Genomic DNA, 21688 nt, shown 5'->3' on the forward strand with positions numbered 1-21688 from the left:
AGGCACGTATTTTATATTTTGGCAAGAACATATGGGTATTCCTCATTTCCATAAAATATAGTTTTGATTGCACAGCAGCACTGCTCACTTCAGTTCACGCCCATTTCACAAGTAACATTTTCCACCTCCAACTGTTGTTTCACAAGTGGTACATTCAAGAGCAGGACTGTATGTTTCTTTCCTTAATATGAAGAGACCTGTGTAGGCAAATCATTGTACAAAAAGCAACCTGGAGCTCACCAGGGACTTGGAATATCCATGGCTTTTTATGGCACTAGTTAACTGGTACTTTAGCTGAAGTGTTCTGGAAACTTGGCAAAGGTGAATTATAACTGAACAAGACCCAATTAGTGCATTATCTATTTTGAGCATATGATTACTCATGTACAAATACGAAGTGTTTAAATAGAAAGTAACAGCTGCACTTTGTTGGTAAAATTAAAAGATTCTACAAAGAAAACTGAAGTTAACTAGCTATATAAGAGAATCAAATTTCAGTCATTTATTAAACTCATTTTTTTCATAAAGTTTTTTTGCCTACTTTTTATAGCCTGTTCTTTAGCAACTTCTTTCCAAAATGGACAAAATATATCTAGATTAAAATAGAAAAAGTGTCAGTAGGTATTAGTTTGGTTTTTAGTTCATGATGTAAAAGCCTTTGCAGTAAACAAAAGCAGCACAGCCTTGTCAGAAATAAATAGTAAAGGTAAAGGTTTCCCTTGACGTAAAGTCCAGTCGTGTCCGACTCTAGGGGGCGGTGCTCATCTCCGTTTCTAAGCCTTAGAGCCGGCGTTGTCCATAGGACACTTCCGGGTCATGTGGCCAGCATGACTCACGGAACGCCGTTACCTTCCCGCCGAAGCGGTACCAATTAATCTACTCACATTTGCATGTTTTCAAACTGCTTGGTGTGCAGAAGCTGGGACGAGCAACGGGAGCTCACCCCGCCGCGCAGTTTCGAACCGCCGACCTTCCGATCGACAGCTCAGCGGTTTAACCCGCAGCGCCACCGCGCCCCGATCAGAAATAAATACATTCATCTAAAATAGTACTAGAAAATCTACTCACTGCTCCATTTGAACTAGTATAAACACATACCATTTACGTTATAGGTAGGTAAAATGTGCTAAGCTTTGGTTATCTCCTGGTTTTTCTCCAAAATCAGAAACATAATTTACCTTTTTGTCATAATCACCACAACAAAATTAGGTTACCAGACTACCAGACAATAGTCAACTGATAAGACTTTATTTAAAATTTTAATATAAATTTAGGAAAGAATCTGATGTGATGTGCAAAACAGGACAGAAATGCCACTGACTGCAAGTGCAGTGTTTTTATGCTTTAATACTGACCCACAGACAGCCTAATAAACTCCCATATATCCATGTTTTCATATAAAGTTTCCTTCCAGATTCTGTCAGTAGCATGCTGATGGTCAAGCCACTTAAAAATAATAAGGATGGTAAAGTTTTCTGGAGACTTAGTTTGGAATGAACGCTTTTCCCAGGGAACTTGTTTCTTCTTTTAGAATCTTTTGCATCATAAAATTCTATTAGCAATCTAGGAGCAAAGAAAAGGTTTTAAAATGAGATTTATTTATCATATACTTTTGGTTAGAAGCTTTTATAAAATTCTCTCATTATCTCTCATCATTTATCACAAACGCTTTCCTCCCAAAACCATGACTTTTGGCCTCAAATTCTTTCTTCCATATATTCTGGACAGAACTGTTTAATCATCTTCAAGTAGCACAAATTTCACTGCAATATGTAAGTTGTCCAGGCTTCTTTTCAGGGCTGTACAAAGCATTAAAAGAGGTGTTTTCCAAAGCAACTTAGCACATATGAAGCATCTCTATCAGAAATGTTCAAGCAGTCACAACCCTTGGAAGCTGGTATGGCTGTTTCAAGGAGTATTGCCAGCTGTCTTAGTATGTCTGTGTAGGCCCAGCCAATTTGCTAGCAACTCCAATGGAAGTGTTCTTGTCTTTTGAAGCAGCTGCATAATCTTGCAAGGGATGCAGCTGCTTTAATCTTCAAAGAGGGTGCTTTGTTCACACTAATAAGCTTGGTGAAGCACCAGTTCTGAATGCTCTGCATAGCTCTATTTTCCTTAAGTAGGCAAATTTAAATAATTAAAGCTGCTAAATGGACTCAACTGAAAATGACTGTAGCTTTAGCTAAGGTATAAATTCTGGGTGCCTTTATGTAACAAACCAAGGTTTGTGGGATAAGCCATCGCCACCTATAAAAGAATACAGGATATTCAAATCAATACTGATCCACAGTTACAGTCACAAGGACCACTAAATTAGATTGAGTTATATTTTCCACACCCATAGCCACAAATCCTCTTACTGCCTTACCCTACTTTCCACACTCAAATCTTCCCAGGCACAATATAGCATATAACTCATACACCACAATTTGTAAAATGTTAAGCAGGAAACATTTGATTTATTATTAATGCAAGTAATAAAGATAGTTGGTCTTTATTTCTTCAAGAAAATAAATGTTCCAGATGCAGAGCCAGACCTTTTACTACTTACTTGTCCTTGACTTCAAAACGTTCATGAAGCCATCTTCTCATAAACATTTGTTCTTCTGGAATGTCTTTTAGCTCAATTCGATCAATGTGAATATGAATTCTTGGGCACTCCTTACAAAGAAAGTCTAAAATCCAGAAGCACATTATAAATACTCTTGCCATAACACGACTAATTCCTTTTGTAAAATTAAAGGCAAACTTAACTTATTTAACAATCTTTAAAAACTGATCCAGGTTTCAAGTCTGGATTTTTAGACTCTGATATTTTCTTCCTTTTACATGAAATATTTTATTTTTTCTTTGAAAGATACAAAAGTACATAATAGCTTTTTTACATTTTCTCTATCTGTTAAGCGGAAGTGTTACTTTCATTAGATGTGTAAGAGATACTGAAGTATGCGTGTATACTTTTCCCTTATTCCATTTTTCTGCAGCATGCTCTTAACATCTCTAATCAAAAACACATTTCAGATACTTTAAAAGTACAAGGAGCGATTTATAGTTCTGTATAGAATTGTGGAAACAACACACGTAAGCTTAGGATTTGTGCATAAACACAACTCTTCTTGCACTGACTGTGAAAGTCACCATCCTGAGTGATATGGCAGGAAGGATCTTGGTAAGTCTCATTCATTTATATTAGATTCAAAGTTAGTATTTTTAAAAGTGGGATGTAAAAAGCTTGAATACTCAGGGGCAAAATATTCCCCTTATTTTTAAATTTGATATTCTACATACATCTCTTGAACGATCAGCAGGACAATACTTTTCTCCCATAGATAAATTCTGTTGTCTTTCTCTCTTAATAGCTAGAACTGGTTCTTAATTAATTTATCTAACTTAAATTGCTGATTTCCACCCGTCCCCATAGTACATTAGTTGTTTCATCCAGGGAAAAACAATTGAACCTTTTATGCAGTAAAATGCACTTGAGAACTAAGGTCCTTCTGTATAGTTACTCTCAATCTCAGTCACTCTGAGATTTGTAAAGAATATGAATTGTTAACATACACCTTGCCATATTTCTGCTAAATACAAGCAGGTGAAGAACCTCTAAGACTAGAGAACTGGACTCTGGCCTGCCTAAAATATCTGGAATAATTTGACAGGTGCAAGGAACTGCTTTGGCCTGGGAATTCCGAAAACCCCCCCACACATATTGGATTACAGCATCAACCCTGACAGTGGACTGGTGGACAACTTTTGCCTTTTTGGATCGACTATCAATAGTAAAGGAGGTAGCAGTAAAGATATATGCTACAGACTAGCACTTGACTGAATAGCAATGAACACCTTGGAAAATACATTTAGATGTCATGATATGTCTATACCCACAAAGATCAGAATTGTGCAGACAATGGTTTTCTCTGTGACACTCTACAGAAGTGAAAGTTGGACTTTGAAGAAGCAGGATAGAAATGGCACTAATGCTTTGATATTTGATGGTGGAGAATACTCCTGAGAGTACCATGACTGGTATTCTCAGAAAGCAAACAAATGGATCACAGAACAAATCTCTCCCAGGGCACAAATGACCAGGTTCAAATTACCCCATTTTAGTCACATTCTGTGAACACCTAGCTCTCTGGAGAAGGCTCTAATGCTGGAAGAAGAGGATGAAGAAGAGGATGAGCAGAGGCAAGGTGGATGGACTCAGTTACAGCAGTGATGGATGCATGACTGGATGACCTGGAGAATATCTATCTATGTGGTCACTAAGAGTTGACACTGACCTGTTGGCACATAATCAGTCAGTGTGTGTGCCTGCTCTGTGTGGGGTGAAATGCTTTATTTTCACTTTTATTTCTGCCCTTCCCCTCCTCAAAACCATTTGAAACATATTTGGCCTCACATGTGGTGATGCTTTTTATGATATAAGAGGTAAGACCTCACTCTTGCCCTGTTAGGTAGGAGGAGGTTTTATAAAAGTAATCCAGTAACACCTACTCACCTGTCATGGATGGTGTCATCTTCCTTTGTCCTTTATAGTCCACAGTACCTTCATATGCTACTGTAACATCATAAACTGCATCTATGTAGCTCTTCATTGAATCAACAGCAACATAAGTGGCCTTCACCCGTGGGGTAAGAACATGTTTTAATACTGAGAGTCCTAACCAAGAGGAAAGGTATAGTGAAAAAGATTTATCAAGTTGCACAGAAAAAATGAGAACATCTATAGATCCTGTGGGTGACAGCTGTAAAGTCAGTCATTGATTCCTGCTTTTCTCTAGGTAAAGGTAAAGGTTTCCCTTGACGTAAAGTCCAGTCGTGTCCGACTCTAGGGGGCGGTGCTCATCTCCGTTTCTAAGCCTTAGAGCCGGCGTTGTCCGGAGACACTTCCGGGTCATGTGGCCAGCATGACGACACGGAACACCGTTACCTTCCCGCCGAAGCGGTACCTATTGATCTACTCACATTTGCATGTTTTCGAACTGCTAGGTGAGCAGGAGCTGGGACTAGCAACGGGAGCTCACCCCGCCGCGCGGTTTTGAACCGCCAACCTTCCGATTGGCAGCTCAGCGGTTTAACCCGCAGCGGCACCGCGTCCCGTCACCGCTTTTCTCTAGACCCCAGTTAATGTTTTTATTTTTCTTTCTTAACCTTGAAGGAGAATCATCACATGTCTACCGAGGATCACTGATCAATTCAGTGAATCTTGGGGCATATTCTAGAGTGCACGTAAATTCTTGGGATGCACAGCCAGCTCTGTTAAGCCTCCATGTCACTCTAAGACACACATTTGCAGTGAAGACACCCAAACTTTCTCTGCTCACTGAAGAGAAAGATCTGTTGTTGCAAAAATATTCTTCAATAACTGACCATTACATTGAGTTCCTCATCATGGAACACAAAATATACATCCCAAGAGTCCAAATATGAACATGTTAAATAAGTGACTTGTGAATGAAATTTAATTACAAATTTACAGCCTTCCAAAACTGTGAAGGAATATAAAATATTGTCAGGCGTTGCATCCATGGCACATAAAATTAAGTTTCCAATCAACTTTATCAACTCCTTCTAGGAGATGAAAAAAAAAATCCAGTGTTTCACAAAACATTCATGTGTTCTTCAAGCCCTAACAAGCTTCTTATATATCCTCTTTTATATACTTTGAGACATTTTATATATAATCTCAACCAGTGAATTGTAACTCAACTCAGAATTTCTTCATTTCAGCATTTGCTTCTAGAACCATCTCATTATCTTTTGTTTATGCTCCAGAGGGCTGCTTTTAGCACTCTACCTTGCTCTGACTACTGTCCTGACACTAGCGGGATGATTGGGTATTAGAACTGTCCCTCAAAGAATGGCAATGCAGGGCACCTCCTCCCAGCGGAAATTCTGGAAGGAAGAGGGACAGAGAAGAGATGGACTGGGAGGTGTAAGGAGAACAGGGCTGAGAGGAGCTCTTCCAACTGTTAGAGTGACAGGTTTAGGAATACAGGTAGGTCTTGATTAGTGCAGTTAATGAATCCCACGAAATGGTTGCGCCTACCCTTTGGAATAAGTTACCCCCAGAGGTAAGACAGGCCCCCACTCACCTGGCCTTCAGAAAGGGAGTTAAAACCTGGTTATGCCACTTGGCTTGGGGTGGGAGGGGCGATAGCCATGCATGGAGGTGGTTGGCACTGTGATGGTGCCAACAGTAAGATCTAGATTTGCCAACTTGTATTTATACTTTATACTTTATATTTGTATTTGTATTTTTATATTTATATTTATATTATATTTATATTATATTATATTTATATATATATTGGATTTTAATATGTTACCTTTATTATTGTAAACTGCCCAGAGTTGTTGCATACGAGTTGGGAAGCTGAGAAGTTCAATAATTAATTAATTAATTCAGATTCACACTATTCAAAGTGATATTGCTATGGAAAATATGGTAATTGGTTCCAGCTCACCAGAAATAGGCAATGAAATTTTTTAAACATACATGTTTTATTATATGTTAATGAAATATTACAGTAAAGGATAAAAAGAACCTAATTTAAAGGTATGGTTAACAAAGAGTAGTTATAGAAAGCAAAATAAAAACAACAACAAAAATCTACCACAGATTCAGGCATTCCAACAGCTCATCAGATTTTAATGTTGTTATGACCATGTTCGTGTGGTTCAATTACATCAAATTTTGCTCTAATGTAATAATAAGCCTCTTCTTTTTAAAACCTGTACTGTTTTCCTCTGACAAATCTTCCCTTTCTCCATTTGGCACACACAAAGATTAGCAGTGTCTAAAACCCCAAGCAAAACTGCACATGCGCTCTCCTCCATTGTGCACATGCTAGGCTCGCGTTAACTGAATTTTGGGTCGCATTAAACGCAACCATTTACAATTCACAGTAAATCGTGTATCACAGTATTCGAACTTGCGCTGATCACAACCTACCTGTACCTTTATTGATAGCCAGGGAAGGCAAGCATTAACAGCCTACCAATACTTTATAAAATATAACTTACTATAAATTATCTTGAGAGAGCTAACAGAATACTGTTTACAACGTGTTAAGCTACATGATAAAAGTTAATTTGTTTCTACATTAAAAAAGTGACTGTGCTCTTCTATAACTTCCCCACGTTATCTCGTATATGTGTGTCTGTGTATGAAAAAGGAAAAGGTTTCCACGTCAGGAAAGTATGTGGGGGTGGCAGCAAAACCAACAGAACCCGCAGTGATCTCCCTTGGTTAATGGGATTACACTTTGATTCTGAGGAACAAGATAAAAAATGGACATCCACAACAGTTAAGAGTGTACAACAACTAACTGATCTTTCTGTCCTAATTCAGTTGCCTACCTCAGGGGCAAACACCTCAAATGAGTTTTTCCTTATGTGACAGATTATGAAGAATTTGTTGGGCTCCACTGCTCTGCTTTAGTCGTATATCCTCTAGGATTTTCTTTTTAAAAAATCTTACTAAATAACATCAGAGTTTCTTTTATTTTCTCTTAGATTATTTCAACTATGCTAATATGAAGGGCATAGGGCCTACATTCTTCTGTAATGATAGGCTTTCATCTGTTGAATAATTATTGCAAGCGGTTTTGTTAAGGATCTTACAATAAATATCACAATTACTGTATATTATGGGACATGAAGGATGCATTAATTTTTGGAAATATTAAGAGAATTCTGTTCTTGCTAAATAAACAAAGCATGAAGCCTATTTAAGTCCTTCCTTTTATTTTATGTAAGATTCTGACATATATTTATATACTTAGAGATTTACACCTAAGTGCTCAAGCTGGTTTATTTAAGCCCCTCCACAACAGAAAGACACTAGCTTTGAGGAAGAAGAGGGGAAGGGTATTCAGATTCTCAATATGTGTAGTGGAGCTGTTCCATTTTCTGTATGAAATGAAATGACCCATTTCATCAACCAAATCATGCTATGGCTTAATATGATGTATTAATTCTTTTGTTGTTGTTGTTTAATCGTATGGCATAGCAGTTCAGTGTTCATGCTGCTTTTTTTTGCTGGGAAATCCTTGTGAGGTCCAGGAGCCAGATGTGTAGACTATTTAGCCGTGACAAGTCATGTTGCCCGGGGTGCACCACGAGGAGGCTAGTCTACATTGCACTGAGTTGGGCTGAGAGAAAGTGTCTGGCCCAAGGTCACCCAGCTGGCTTTCATGCCTAAGGCATGAAATTCATTATTAATTCATTAATAATGAATTAATTCAAATTAATTCATTGAAAACTGAAGTATAGCTATGTGGAAGGCTACAGGTGTCTCATTATTTTAGGGATCATATCAGCTCACCGTGATATGTGAACCCATCAGCTATGCCCAAGCCACAACACTCTGGCATATTCAGGGAAGGCAGGCTTGGTGCTTAATACTGGTTCTGCCTTTTAGCCCCCATGCTCAGTCCCAATGCTCACTCCTCAGATCTCATGTCCTACTGAGTGTTGCTACTAAACACCAGATCAGCCTGTAACAAAGCTTCTCTCATACATTAATAGTGGATGAGAAGGGCTGATCTGGCCTCTATTACTGAGACCTGGCTGGGCATGGGGTGGGGGGCAGTCTTCCCTCTCAGAAATGTGTTCACCTGGGTTTCAAGTGTGGCACCAGCCTTGATGCCAGGGTGTGGGCAATGGAGTAGCTATATGGATAGGGCTGGAGACGCCTGCAGCTTCTGAGGCCCAAACTGGCAAATAGCCAGCTATGCGACTTTGCTGGTGAGACTGAGCTCTAGGGATTGGATGAGACTGCTGCTATTATACCAACCTTTCTGCTGCATAGTGCCCTCCCTATCTGATCTCTTGTGGCTGTGGCTGGGTTAGTGGTGGAAATAAGGGGTGTCTGAATAGTTTCCTCCTCCTCTCAGATTGTTCTGCACTTGAGTCACACTTTTTGCTTTGTTGCTCTAGGAATAGATCTGGTTTATCTCGGTCAAGCTGATATTTAATATCCACAGTTTTCCTTCTTCTAGAGTGAGTTCCAGTTAGTGTTGGGAGGAAGGGAGAGACTTAGCCTGAGACCTCTTCTTTGTGGGGTCCCTCCAGGGCTCTATTCTCCTTCTGCTCCTTTTAATATCAACATAAAACTGCTGGATGAGGTCATCTCTTGGTCTGGGGTAATCAATATGCAGATAATACCCAGTTATAGATCTCTTAGGCCAGTCAAGTGATGCCAAGGTTCTTTCCCAGGGTCTAGAAGCTTGCAGGGAGGTGGGTGTCTGGATGGGGAAGAACAGGCTTCAGATGAACCCAAGCAAGACCAAGTGGCTGTGGGCTTTGGGATCACCTAGTTCAGGAGATTTTCCACCTTTAGTTCTGGAAGGGTTGTACTCTCTCAGACATCACCGGTGCAGAGTTTGGGGGTTCTCTTGGACTCTTGGCTCCTGCTGGAAGGGCAGGTAGCCGCAGTATCAGGGAGGGCCTTTGCACAAATCCCTCTTCAGCACTAATTTTAATACTTGACCCCTGTGCTGGTGGATGACCTTGCTCAGCAGCTTCATATAGAGATGAAATAGGAGGGACAAGAGCGTTGAGCCCTGTAGCATCCCACAGTGAAGGGTTTTGGGACATGACCTCCCCCCCCATCACTGTGTACCTCTCCTTCATGAAGGAGGAGAACCACTGTAAAACAGTGACTCCCAATCCTCAGAGGAAGTCCAGTAAGGTGCCATGGATCAATGGTATCAGTATCAGGGGAACTGCGCTACCCCTATCATAAGCTGGGGTTTAAAAAACGTATTTGGGAAGAGTGGTGATCCCATTGCCCCCCAATTTCTGGCTCTAACAGCTTGCTGTATGTCACATGACAACAGATTTCAAGTAAACCACTTGGAATCCATTACCTTCCATTTTATCTTCAGAAGTGCTTTTCAGTAGAAAATTGGGAGAAAAATATTTTAAATAAATGGAATTCTATCACGCTTTTCTTTTCATCTCAAATCCACCTTGTTTTCCTTACCTTCCTTATCAGCATATGACTGACTATCTGCAATGACTTTGGGTAGCTCTGGATTGTAACGTGTTCCTTCTGGAAAAATCACAAGGTACATCTGTGGAATTAAACATATATATACAAACAGTTTTATTAAGTTAAACAATTTAGCATTAAGACTGAGGACTGAATAACAAGTAAGTGGTAAGACTGAGTTTCCATGAGGTTGCTCCAATCCAAAGTCTCATTTTTCTTCCAGCCCTGCATGATAACACAATTTTTTTGTGCTTCTACCAGTTCTCACTGATAGAAGTTGCTGCACTAAAGCAAAACTCAGTTCATTTAACATTATCTTCTCATAAATAGTGAATTATTTGGACAGTAAGACTATATTGAAACTACTTTTCTTTTTCTTTCTTTAATTTGCATTCTTATTCTCCTTGCTGGTAAAAAAATAAAATAAAAAAACACAACTAAGATGAGCCATTACCTTAACTTTTCATGAAAACAAATTTGCATTCATGTTTTGCCACTACTGTTGCTTAGTGTTGTTTAGAAGAGGTATTATATGAACAGAATTCTCAAGAAGTTTAAAAATTGAGTTTTTTCAGTTTTAAGTATCTCAAAATGTTTCCTGTATATTATATATAATATATACTATAAAGTATATATTAACTTTATAGGTAAGTTGCAAAGTGACATATAAAGCAATATTGAATATTCTATGGATCATGGTAGAATCCTAAAGAAACCCTTTTGAAAAAAGTCCATGCAGTGTTATCAATCTTTGTTTATGTCTGCCAATAATACTGAATGAATTCCTCTGAGATCTAGATGGCCCTGACCACATTGGCCTTTCACGGCATTAAAAGACCTGAATGTTTCCAATGAATTGACTCGTGTAGTTTGCCATTTTCATATTAGTTGATCTTAGTTTTGTAAGCAGCAGCTGGTATCACAAACACACAAATATATGCATGCACACACCCAGAACGTATATACAAAGTGGAAATAAATAAGCTTACTGGAGTTTTTGCTTTCATCTGGATTTGTAACTTGTTCCTCATTTTCTTTTCATTAAATTTGGCACTTCGTTTCACATACACTCCACCATGCTAGTATATAAACAAATTGAATATGTTTATAACTCTTAATGATTTATAAAACAGTATTTTGATATTCTACAATAGAAAATTTAAAAGTATCAGCATTTTACCCTGCTGTAGGGTAAGCAGCTTTCTATGCTCTTAAGTCCGATTTTGCAAAGATAGGAACATGCAGATTTTTTTTGTTTTCATTTTACAATTTTTTTCTATTCAAAAAAATAGGTAACAGAGAGAAAAAAAGTAGTTTTTAACCCAAAGACAGTTGATTCTATATGGATGCTAGTCAAGGAAAGTTGACTGTGGGAATTTTTCTTTGGACTACAAAGCACCTAATGAGATCACTTATGTATGTTTCAGCAAACTGTTAAAATTGAATTACTACTGAACGTATCATATTTACATACATACAAGTACAATAGTCTGCTTTTAATAAAGTTCATCCACTAACAACAGAATGCTAAGAGAATGTATACTCCTCATTCCTGCAGGCCACCATATCTCAAATCACGCTCTATGCTGTCCCACAGCAAATTTTATGAGGGCGTGAACTAGGAAGGAAAGTCCTGTCATATAAGTCCATTAATAATGCGTGTAGCACAAACAAGTAAGACTATTGTTGATTATATATACCTTTCCAATGGTGGTTGATATAGACAGAACAAAAACTAATTGCTTTCATTGTGGGAAGCACCTCAGTTTGGCAACCATTAGCTGCCTCATATAGGGGTACGCTTATACAGCAAACAGCAAACATCAACAAGGCTTTATCGGCCAGTCGTAATAAAACTCTAAAGCAAACGGAAAACTTGGAAGTCATCACGTCCCTTTCCTACCTCCTTTGCAAAAAAAAAAGCAAGGCTGTCCGTTATTGTTATTTTTGTTGGATCCTGTAAACCCGACTCCTTCCAGAAATCAGTAAGACTACATTCAAAGGCAAGACTACTATTACTATTATTATAGTCGGTTTTAATCTAATGTAAAGATGTGCGGCCATTCCTGCATTTGTAGAATCTGGAGAATTGCACAGTAACAGTCTCTCCCGCTCAGAGAATTCCTATCCACCCCACCCTCAATTTTTCAGCCACAAAAGCATAAAGATAACAAGAAAGAAACCCCCAAATGACTCAATCCATTCCATGTAAAACTTCAGCTGGACTAGCAGTTTCCCAACCAAGTCTGTTGTTATTTTCCATATGCTCTGGTTTCTCTTCAGAGCATGTATTAAACGAAAACAAAAACTATTTCTGATCCAGATATACCATCATTTCATCCACTGTACTGTGTATGCAAGAATTTCTTGGAAGCAACATGAAACTGTGTCAAAAGATATTTTTAAAGATCTGCTACTAATTGTTAAGCATTATCATATTCCTTCTCCATGATTTAAGGACCTGTTTTGTAGATCAAAACCAAAACCAAAACTCAAATGTGTTTACTAGCATGCTTTCCTTGAACTAATGTTCTGTTTTCTGCATATTCAGAACATACATATATTCCACAACAGGATGTTTATTGGAGGTAGGAAATATACATTCCATCGCAATTCTGTAATTAAATGTTACAGGAAAATTTTAGTTGAGTGCGAGTGACATCACTACTACAGCATCAACAGGAAGAAGAGGAAGTGTTTTCATGTTTTTGCAAATTTGGCAGAGGGTTTGGGCATAAAAGTGAGCATAAAATATATGTATCACTTGGCATTGCAGATTTCTCATAATCCAGTATTATTTCTTAAATACCAGCAAGCACTAAGATATTAATGCAGTCACTGAGTTATCCTAGTTGTTGCTCTCAAAAAAAAAAAAAAAACTGCACACCATGCTTTAAAGAAAAATTTAGTTATGTGTCATTATCATGTACTGTATTAATGGATTGTTTAGAAGATTAATATTCAGAAAAATTAAACTAGAAAGATAGATAAGAACAACAAAAGATACTGAAACATCCCAATAAATGGGATTCCTTTTTAGCTGCAGCTATGAGAGACAAGGAGAGAAAGAACAATCCAGATAAAATCATCTATGAAATGAATGCTTCTGTGAGTTTTATAGTATATAAGACTTCTACCATTTTAAGGCATATAGGATATCAAGCTGGTCACAATCAGTGGCAAGAGGACTATCAGCTGCGGGTCAATGTAGGAAACAGGATGCTGGATTATATAGATCTTTTGGTGTGATCAAACAGCAACATTTGATGTTCTTTATCTGTTTCCCCTTCCCTTCAGGGGGAAAAAAAAAGGAACTTCCATACAACAGCTAATTCCATTGTAGCTGCACAGGCACTGGCCAAATGCATGCACAGTTAAAAACTACAGTATTTTTAAAATGAATGCCAGAGTTATAGGAGTTTTGATTTTTTTTAAAAACTATGTTTATTTTTTATTTTATTCCCAGTTTGTTGGGAGCTGGGCAGCATGAGAGAGAGAGAGAGAGACAGAGAGAGAAAAAAAATGCAATCCTTCTGTTCAGGAACAAGGGAAGGTCTCTCTCTCTCTCTCTCTTTCTCTCTCTCTCTCAAAACAGCCACTATGTATCTAACTGAATTATAATAGAAAAACTGCTTAAAAATAATAGATGAACATTGCCAGATTCTCGCCAAATAAAAGGGGAATTCATCCATTCAAATCACTGCAATTGCAGTCTGCTAGGTGTATCTTTGTTAACTTTCAACCACTTTCTCTAATGGAACCTTGTTTACTTACTAGGATGAAATCTACATGAAGTTCAACTAGAGGAACAAAACATCAAAAGAATGTAATAATGTACGTACGTAAGTAAATAATTCATACAGGATGAAGAAGAGTTATTTTTATTGTGATAGGATGTAATATGGGAATAATTATCCCAGAAAGGGGACTACATATGCCCCTCAAATTACAGATCAATTAGCCTTATTAATATTGCTACTAAATTATACACTAGACATCTGTTACATAAACTGGGAGACTGGCTCAAAGAGAATCATATTCTACTGAAAAAAATAAGCTGGGTTTAGAACTGTTTTTCAACATTAAATCAGTGTTTAGTATTTGGCATTAACAAGTATGTGTTACAGCAAAAGCTAACACTGTATTTGGCAGTTATTTTAGCATAGCTTTTGGTTCAATAACAGAAGCAAGCTATCAGTAAAATTAGCAGGCACAAATGTGGAATGTAGCCTTTAATTCTTGTCAATTTTTTCACAACAATTTAAGTATGCAAATGAGATTTTCCCTTGCACATCACCAACTGAAGCTTCCTGAGGTGTTAAGCAAGGCTGTGTACAGACTCAACTTCTTTTCAATCTTTTGTCAACGACATTGCCACTTTCAGTATATCCAGATCTGTTCAACTGTTTTGGTTCAACTCTGTTTTGCTATTATCCCATGAATATGTATGGGTTTATCTGTGTCAGTTATTAACATTAATGAAGATGTTAACATTAAAATAAATTTCTTACATGGGAATCCTAAATATGTTTGGTTTAGTGGCTACCTAGGCTGTGAATGATACCAACTTGCCAGCCTATAATGAATGCAATGCGGTTTACTTCTGAGTAAATCTAATTAGGATTGCAATATGTAGCATTTTCCAGGGCAGTAGCCAAGTTACTCTCTTGCAGCAAAATGAAAGTATTGTAGCAACTTTTGCCATTTATTATGAATTATTATGAATAAATTTAAGTTAAGGTGAGTTACAAATAAGGAGGTGACAGTGGAGTAGCCAGGGAGGGAGTAAACTCTGTTTCTGATTGGTATTAAACCAGATTGAAAACCAAGCATATTTCTTCTGTAGCATACAAACAAAATCAATTAACTTGGTAAGTAAAATAGTATTTTATTTCTTTTCAAAAGAAACAATAGTAATTCATTGTTAAGATAGAATTACTACATTATTTATTTAGAGTTCTTATGCCCTATGCTTCAGTAAGAAAAGATCCCAGAAATCCTTTACTGGGGATGATATTTTACTGAAACTAATGGGATTTATTTCTAAATATATGCAGAATCAATTGTATCAAAAATAAGCAGTAACTGCTAGTTATATTACATTACTACATACTTTGTGAGATAGGCAGCTATATGATAAATAGAGAGCTGCATTGTTTTTAATATCAATCTTTCTCAGCTATCTTGCTATTAATAATATTGCTGATGTCTTTTTAATTGTACTTGTTTTAATATGTTGATTTTACAATTGTTCTTTTTTTTGTGTGCACTGCCTAGATTCACTTTTCTGTGGAACGGGCGGCAATATAAATATGGTCAAGAAAGAAAGAAAGAAAGAAAATTACAGAAACAGTTTTAAGATGTACCTGAGAAAAATACCACCCGTATAAAGGAAGCCATTTTAATCCGTCTTTCAAAACATATCGAATATGTCCAAGAGCATTTTGCCTGATGGCCAACATGTCTGCTATAATCCAATCAACTGCAAAGCCAGAACACAAATATTTATGAACATAATACATCCTTGGCATATGTAATACCGATTCTGTTTCATGAAAAACAAATGCTGCCAATGAACATGGCCTGAGCTTTTCAGCTGCAAAGTAAAATAAGCTCTTTCCATGATCCCGTTTCTTCTCTTATAATCTTTCAACTTTCCATTCTCCATTTATTTCTCAGTTTTCAATAGAAAAGTTTTAAACATATATGATTTATTAATCTGTTGCTATTTAATCCACTTCACTAAGGCTAAGACCGCCAACTCATTTTAATATAGTACAGAACATGGTAGGTATTGACTGTCATTTTACAAAATGTGCTTTTAAAAACTGAATTAGAAAAAAGGGTATTTAAAAAACTATCCCCAAAATCAGAACCAAATTATTTAACTCACTTGAATAGATTACAAAATGAGTATTTAATGTTGGTTCACAATAAGTAGCTCATCAGTGATACAAAAAGTTCTAAGTTCCACATGGAAGTATCTTCTGGTCCAGCAGTTGTTCATATACTCCATAACTATATTTCCAACTTATTTTTTTATTATTCAAATTTTGTTACTACCCATCTCCCCCAAAAGAGGGACTCTGGGCAGTTAGTTTAGAGCTTATTTGCACCAGAGCCAATTAGCATAATTAATCTTTTACAATACTAACCCCTGAACTTGAGGGCAAGTGGCTACTAACTGGCAGAAATTCTTGCTCTTTGTGCAACTGCCTGGTTCTCCCCATCTCTGTTAAAGCAAAGAAACCACCAAACGTTGTGGTGTCTTATCACTACTTCACTCAGCTTCTCAAGACAAGGATGAAGAAAGGGGGCTGGGTACCATTTTTTCTGCTCCCCACTGGTTATCTGGAGACAGCAATGATTGGCTCATGGGGGACACTGAATGCTGTAAGAATAGCAGCAGGAAGGACAGGTGTGGGCTCATACCAAAGGCTTCTGATAGTTTGTGGGTGAAGTCAGAGGCTGAGTGGAAGTGCCCTTAGATATATCTCTTCAACAGAGGCAAAGACTTGTGTGTATAAGGTGGATTATCAATGAAGCTAATAACAAAAATAAAACTTTGGGAGTTGTGACAAAATCCAACAGTAGTTTTACATTTGTAGAAAGTGCTTCTTCTGCCAGAAGATGGCAACTAAACTTACCAATCTTATCTGACTCCTGTATCCCTTTGAACCATTTTCCATGCTATTCTAGAGTCCCCAAACTTTCAAAGTAACTTGTCAGTAAAGACAGGGAATTACAAAGAGCAGGGAGGAACTGGAGAAATTAGGTATCTCATCTTGCAGGAGCATCAAAGGTTGTCAGGAAATGTCTGAACCTGATTTTGCTAAGAAGGATCTTAAAAGCCTCACTGTATGTAGAAAACTTGCCCTTTTTAATCCAGATTCTACCATATCTTACAGATGCAATAAATAGTATGCAACCCAAATGTTCGATTATGGACATTTTAGTCTGAATAGTTCTACACAGTTCTACTTCACCCCTTATATGTTTCTAATTATTTACATTACATAAAATGCCTTATAGAGAAACCAACCATATACAAACCTGTAGTTTGATGATTTGATATATACACCACATTCTCCTTACTTTTTGGCAAATCACCATAGAGAATTATCTAGGAGAGGAGAAAAAGTGCTTAGTTAGCTTAATGATATAAACACAAATTTAAAATCAGAGGTGAAACTTTCCTTTTTTGAATGTTCTTTTAAAGAAGAATAATGTTAATTATTCTTGTGATTCCCCTTTCCATCGCAATGCAGCATTGGTCCACTGCTTAAATTATGGGGCATTCTACTGATTCCACATCTACATTTAAATAGAAGAGTCTGAATCTATGTAAGCGAAGGCACTGATATTCAGGCTTATTCTACGCATCAACAGTAGAGTTTTAAATGAAATCCTGTTTTAACAATCATGTCTTCTCTTGCACAAGTAATCATCTGTATACTGCTACAGTTAAGCCATGATGTACTCCTATTACGTCTATTAATAATTCTTAAAGATAGGTTATACTGTTAGTATATAACTCGGGGCCTCATGCTGTCATCAGTGTGTGGTAAGAATGACTGAGAATACTAACTCATCTATAACAAACAGGGATGCCTGCTTAGTTCCTCCTGCAAGTGGAACAACTAGAGCAGCTTCGTCTAGTTGGCCTACAGCAGTCTAGCCAGTCCACACAGATTTCTAGCTTCTCTCTCCTTACAGGCAAAAACTTTTTAGAGGAGTAACAGGCACAATCCAAGAGTAAAATTTCTACCTCTGACAGGTTTCTAGTTACTTTGCCACCTCCACTTGCAGGATGAGGCAAGTGGGAAAGATCGGGCAAGAGACCTCGGTATGACTAGCTACTGATAAATCCAAATTAAGCAATTAAGCTTTTTAAACTAAAGGAATACTGAAAATTTTGGGGCACATAATACATCCTAAAGAAGGGTCTCACCTTCGAACCTGAAATGTTGATGCCTATTACTCACATTGAAACTATAGGATAATGGATGTTTGTACATTATATATTGATAGAGAAAACCACTGTTATTAAAGTAGACAGAATATTTCCTTATGGTATTTACCTAAGAGCCAGTCTGGTGTACTATAGTGGTTCAGGCACCAGGCTAGAAACCAGGCGACTGTGAGTTCTAGTCCCGCCTTGGGCATGAAGCCAGCTGGGTGACCTTGGGCCAGTCCCTCTCAGCCCTAGGAAGCAGGCAAGGGCAAGCCACTTCTGAAAATCCTTGCCAAGAAAAGTGCAGGGACTAGTCCAGGCAGTCGCCAGGAGTCAATACTGACTCAAAGGCACAAATATATATATTTGTAGAAAGAAAATGCTGAACACAGATGGGGGAAAGGTGGAAAACATTGGGGGAAAGGTGGAAAACATTAGAGGAAAGGGACAAGTCCAAAATTGTACAGGATAACAGTATACACAAGCCTGTGTGTTTTAGACTTGTTCAGTGAAGGGACCACCCAATATCTGCCTGATGGCCTTACTGAACGGAACATCTGCCTATTGGTAACAGTCCTGAAAGGAGCAGCTGATTCTAAATACTTCTGCCTAAATGAATTTAAATTACTACAAGTCATGCTTATTTCAGTGGCACTTATTTTGAAAGAACCATGTTTAAACACCAGGATACCATAATAAAATTTCTACCATCCTAGTTGGCAAGGAGAAAATATAGGTACAAAGAAAAAAATTAAAAAGAAACAATAGCTTCGCTGAAGACTGAAAATAAAGAATTAAACCTGGTATGCCTATCTCTAAAATATAGATAAAATTGCCTGAATTCATAAGACATAACATTTTAAAAACATCCAGTCATTTACAAATCATTGTTGTACATTCCTGCTTACAGGCAGCAGAATTCCAAGGTATGTAACAGCTGATGTACAATTTCACTGCCACAGCAGTTCATTAAATACATTTAAATAAATATCACTTGATGCACCAATGGGCAGAGTATACAAGCTGTTTTTAGAGATAAACAGTTCATACTACTCCATAATTTAGGTGGGGTCATATCATAATCCAGAAACAGTCTTCTAAGTTTACGGAAGAACATGTAAGAAATAGAAAGCTTTCCTACAGTTCATCTTCCTGACAGGCTAGGTTTTTGTGAGCCAAAAAGGTTACAATGTTTTGCTTTTTGGTAGACAAGAGTAATTTCAGTCATACAATTCCCACTTGCAATCTGGAATCAGTGCAATCCAGAAACATAACAAGCTGTCCAGAAATCAACTAAAGGTGTCCACTGTGTGTGTAGCTTTAACAATCTTACACTGCATCTCTGGAATATAAATAATTGAAAAAATATGTAAATTGATGAAATTAAAATTATTAATTAAAACTAAAAAGGAGACCGTGGGAAAGGAAAAACTGGAAAGTATATTGCAATCAAAAATTGTAGCTCCTGCCTATCAGCTGCTTCCAACAGTATATGCAGACCTGCAGATGAGACAGTTGAAGTGGCAGTCAAAAACAAGTTAAACCTGTTGCTGATACCATGTAACTTGTGAAAATATTTTAAGTAATCATCATATACATATTAAAAAGTTTAATGCAGTTTAATTCAGGATTATTATTCAGCACATACACTTGCTCTGGAAAAACAAGGAGAAACTTTTAAAATCATTTTTGTGAAAAACTGCATTTAACTTCATTAAACAAGCTCCCTGTCTCCTAAGAAGTGATGCTGCTTTTAGGGCCACTTCTATTTCACTTATATCAAAATGCAAGCAGAAAGAGTAGTGGCTTGAGTGGAGCAGCATTCTGCACAATGACACTCTGGTAATTCAGGCATCAGCTCAATCAATCTCACAGGATTGTTGTGCAGAAAAACTGGAGGAAGGAGCGCTGTGTTCACTGCCTTAAGTTCCTAGAGGAAACGTGGGATACAAATCTAACACACAATAAATAAATATATTCTGTGGTTTAACCTCCACACCTGCACGTACACCGCCTATCAGCCTCTTTGCGATTGTGACTAGATCTTTGTGGATATATCCAATGAGTTAGTGAGTCCACGGTGGGGTGGGGTGGGGTGGGGTGGGGTGGGGAAAGCAAAACCAATAAAGAGGGGAGGGGTAAAATTTGTATGAATGCAAGAAAACCTGTGAGATATGCATAATCTCAGTTTAAGATCATCACCCTTTCTCTTGATGATGATCGCTGAGAGATACACTGTGGAGAAGGCAGGAAAACAAGGAATCCTGCAATCACCAGGAGTAAAGCTTGACTCCATGCATGTTTCATAGCTAGACCTACCCCCGACAAAATATGGATCTCAACAGGAAAAAAGGGGGGCCATTCCGGACCCAAGGAAGAAACACTGATTTCTAGGACCACGCCCTCTGCATTTGATCACTTCCCAAACTCTCTTGCCAGCCAACCCACCCAGTCCAGAACAGCAATCAATCAAATGGAGGCAAGATTGTTCCTTGCAGCCCCTTTCTGTTGTCAACATGGGGCTTGTAATGCTTGCTGAGTCTTAACTGAGTACACAGGTGGGTTGTGACTGTAGGGCTGCCCATAGCTTTGCCTCTTCTTGACTGCTGTGATGGGAGATCACAGCCCTGTGCCAGTCCTCGGGCCAGGGCCCCCAAAGCCTCCTCTGCTGGCTCATTTGCTCAGGCTGGGAAGCCTGGGGAGACAACCGCCTCCGTTTGCTCTCTGGCCCCTTTCTGCCTTCTCCTTCTCTGGCCAAACCAGCTGTTGAGACGGGCGTGCTTTAGGACGGACAAGGAGGGGAATGGAGTCCACCAGCCCAACAAAGCCTGTAAGCCGCCCTAACCTGCACGCCGGTGTAGTTCTCGAAGAAGAAGAGGACCATGCTTTGGTAGATGGTATACAGCCGGTCATCCACCTCGTGGTAGAAGCGGGCGGGCAGCATAGTGGAGAGCAGGCGCCAGGCTCCCCAGGCCAGGATGTAGGTGGGGGCGTTGCCCATCATCACAGCGGCGGGCAGCACGTAGCGCATGGAGTAAGTGTGCAGCACCAGCGACAGCAGCATCTTCTCCGCCGGATTTGTTTCTACGGGGTGCGATTTGACTGTAATTGGCTTGGGTTCTCGCCACCTGCTTCCCTCACCAGTCGCTGCCGGCACTCAAGGCGGGGGAGTAGCGCCTCTTCTCGTGCTCTCGGGCTCCAACTACCGCTGAGGAAGAGGAGGAAGAGGAAGAGGATGGCTTCAGCTCTCAGCCGCATGGTTCTCAGCAGCCGAAGCGGAAGCAGCATGGGCGGGCAGGGAGGGAGCGAGGTGGAGCTCATGCCCTCCCTCACCGCTGGCCCTCAGAAAGCAGCCGCTGCCACCCTGGCGCAGGCACGCTCATCTTTTCTCACCCCCCGTCGCCGGGGAGGGTAAGGTGGAAACGGCGCCTGCGGCAAGCCAGCCCCGCCTTGCTTGTCGGTAGCCACCGAGGAGACTTCCGGGGGTTGGCCGCGGCCCCTTCAGCCTCAATCTGGCAGAGCATTTACCCCGCCCAAAAGCTCGCTTTCTCCGCCTTTTTTCTTTCCTCGCCTGCCGCTGGGAGGATTTTCTTTTCTTTTTTTTTGGAAAGGCGCGAATAGCTGACAGCGGAGAGACGGAGCGGCGCTCGCTCGCTCGCTCGCTCGGCGGCCCTTGTTTTCGCTCTGTAGGAGGCGGGGGCTTAGTTTTAAAGGCTAGAGCAGTGTTTCTC

The 21688-nt window shown here is 39.0% G+C and overlaps 1 protein-coding gene across 1 annotated transcript; it reads right to left on the minus strand.

Annotated features, from left to right (window-relative positions):
* Nucleotides 1-1225: 1225 nt before the first annotated feature.
* Nucleotides 1226-21435, minus strand: AGPAT5 (1-acylglycerol-3-phosphate O-acyltransferase 5). Its single transcript, XM_063313665.1, has 9 exons — nt 21335-21435; nt 20803-21159; nt 17057-17126; nt 15370-15485; nt 10993-11082; nt 9995-10085; nt 4502-4663; nt 2552-2675; nt 1226-1563 (listed from the first exon to the last, which is right to left on the minus strand). Exons 2-9 carry the CDS (start codon nt 21019-21021, stop codon nt 1338-1340), a joined length of 1098 nt encoding a protein of 365 aa, XP_063169735.1. The 5' UTR covers nt 21022-21159; nt 21335-21435; the 3' UTR covers nt 1226-1337.
* Nucleotides 21436-21688: the final 253 nt, after the last annotated feature.

Source organism: Candoia aspera, chromosome 1, assembly GCF_035149785.1.
Source record: "Candoia aspera isolate rCanAsp1 chromosome 1, rCanAsp1.hap2, whole genome shotgun sequence".
Taxonomy (NCBI): domain Eukaryota; kingdom Metazoa; phylum Chordata; class Lepidosauria; order Squamata; family Boidae; genus Candoia; species Candoia aspera.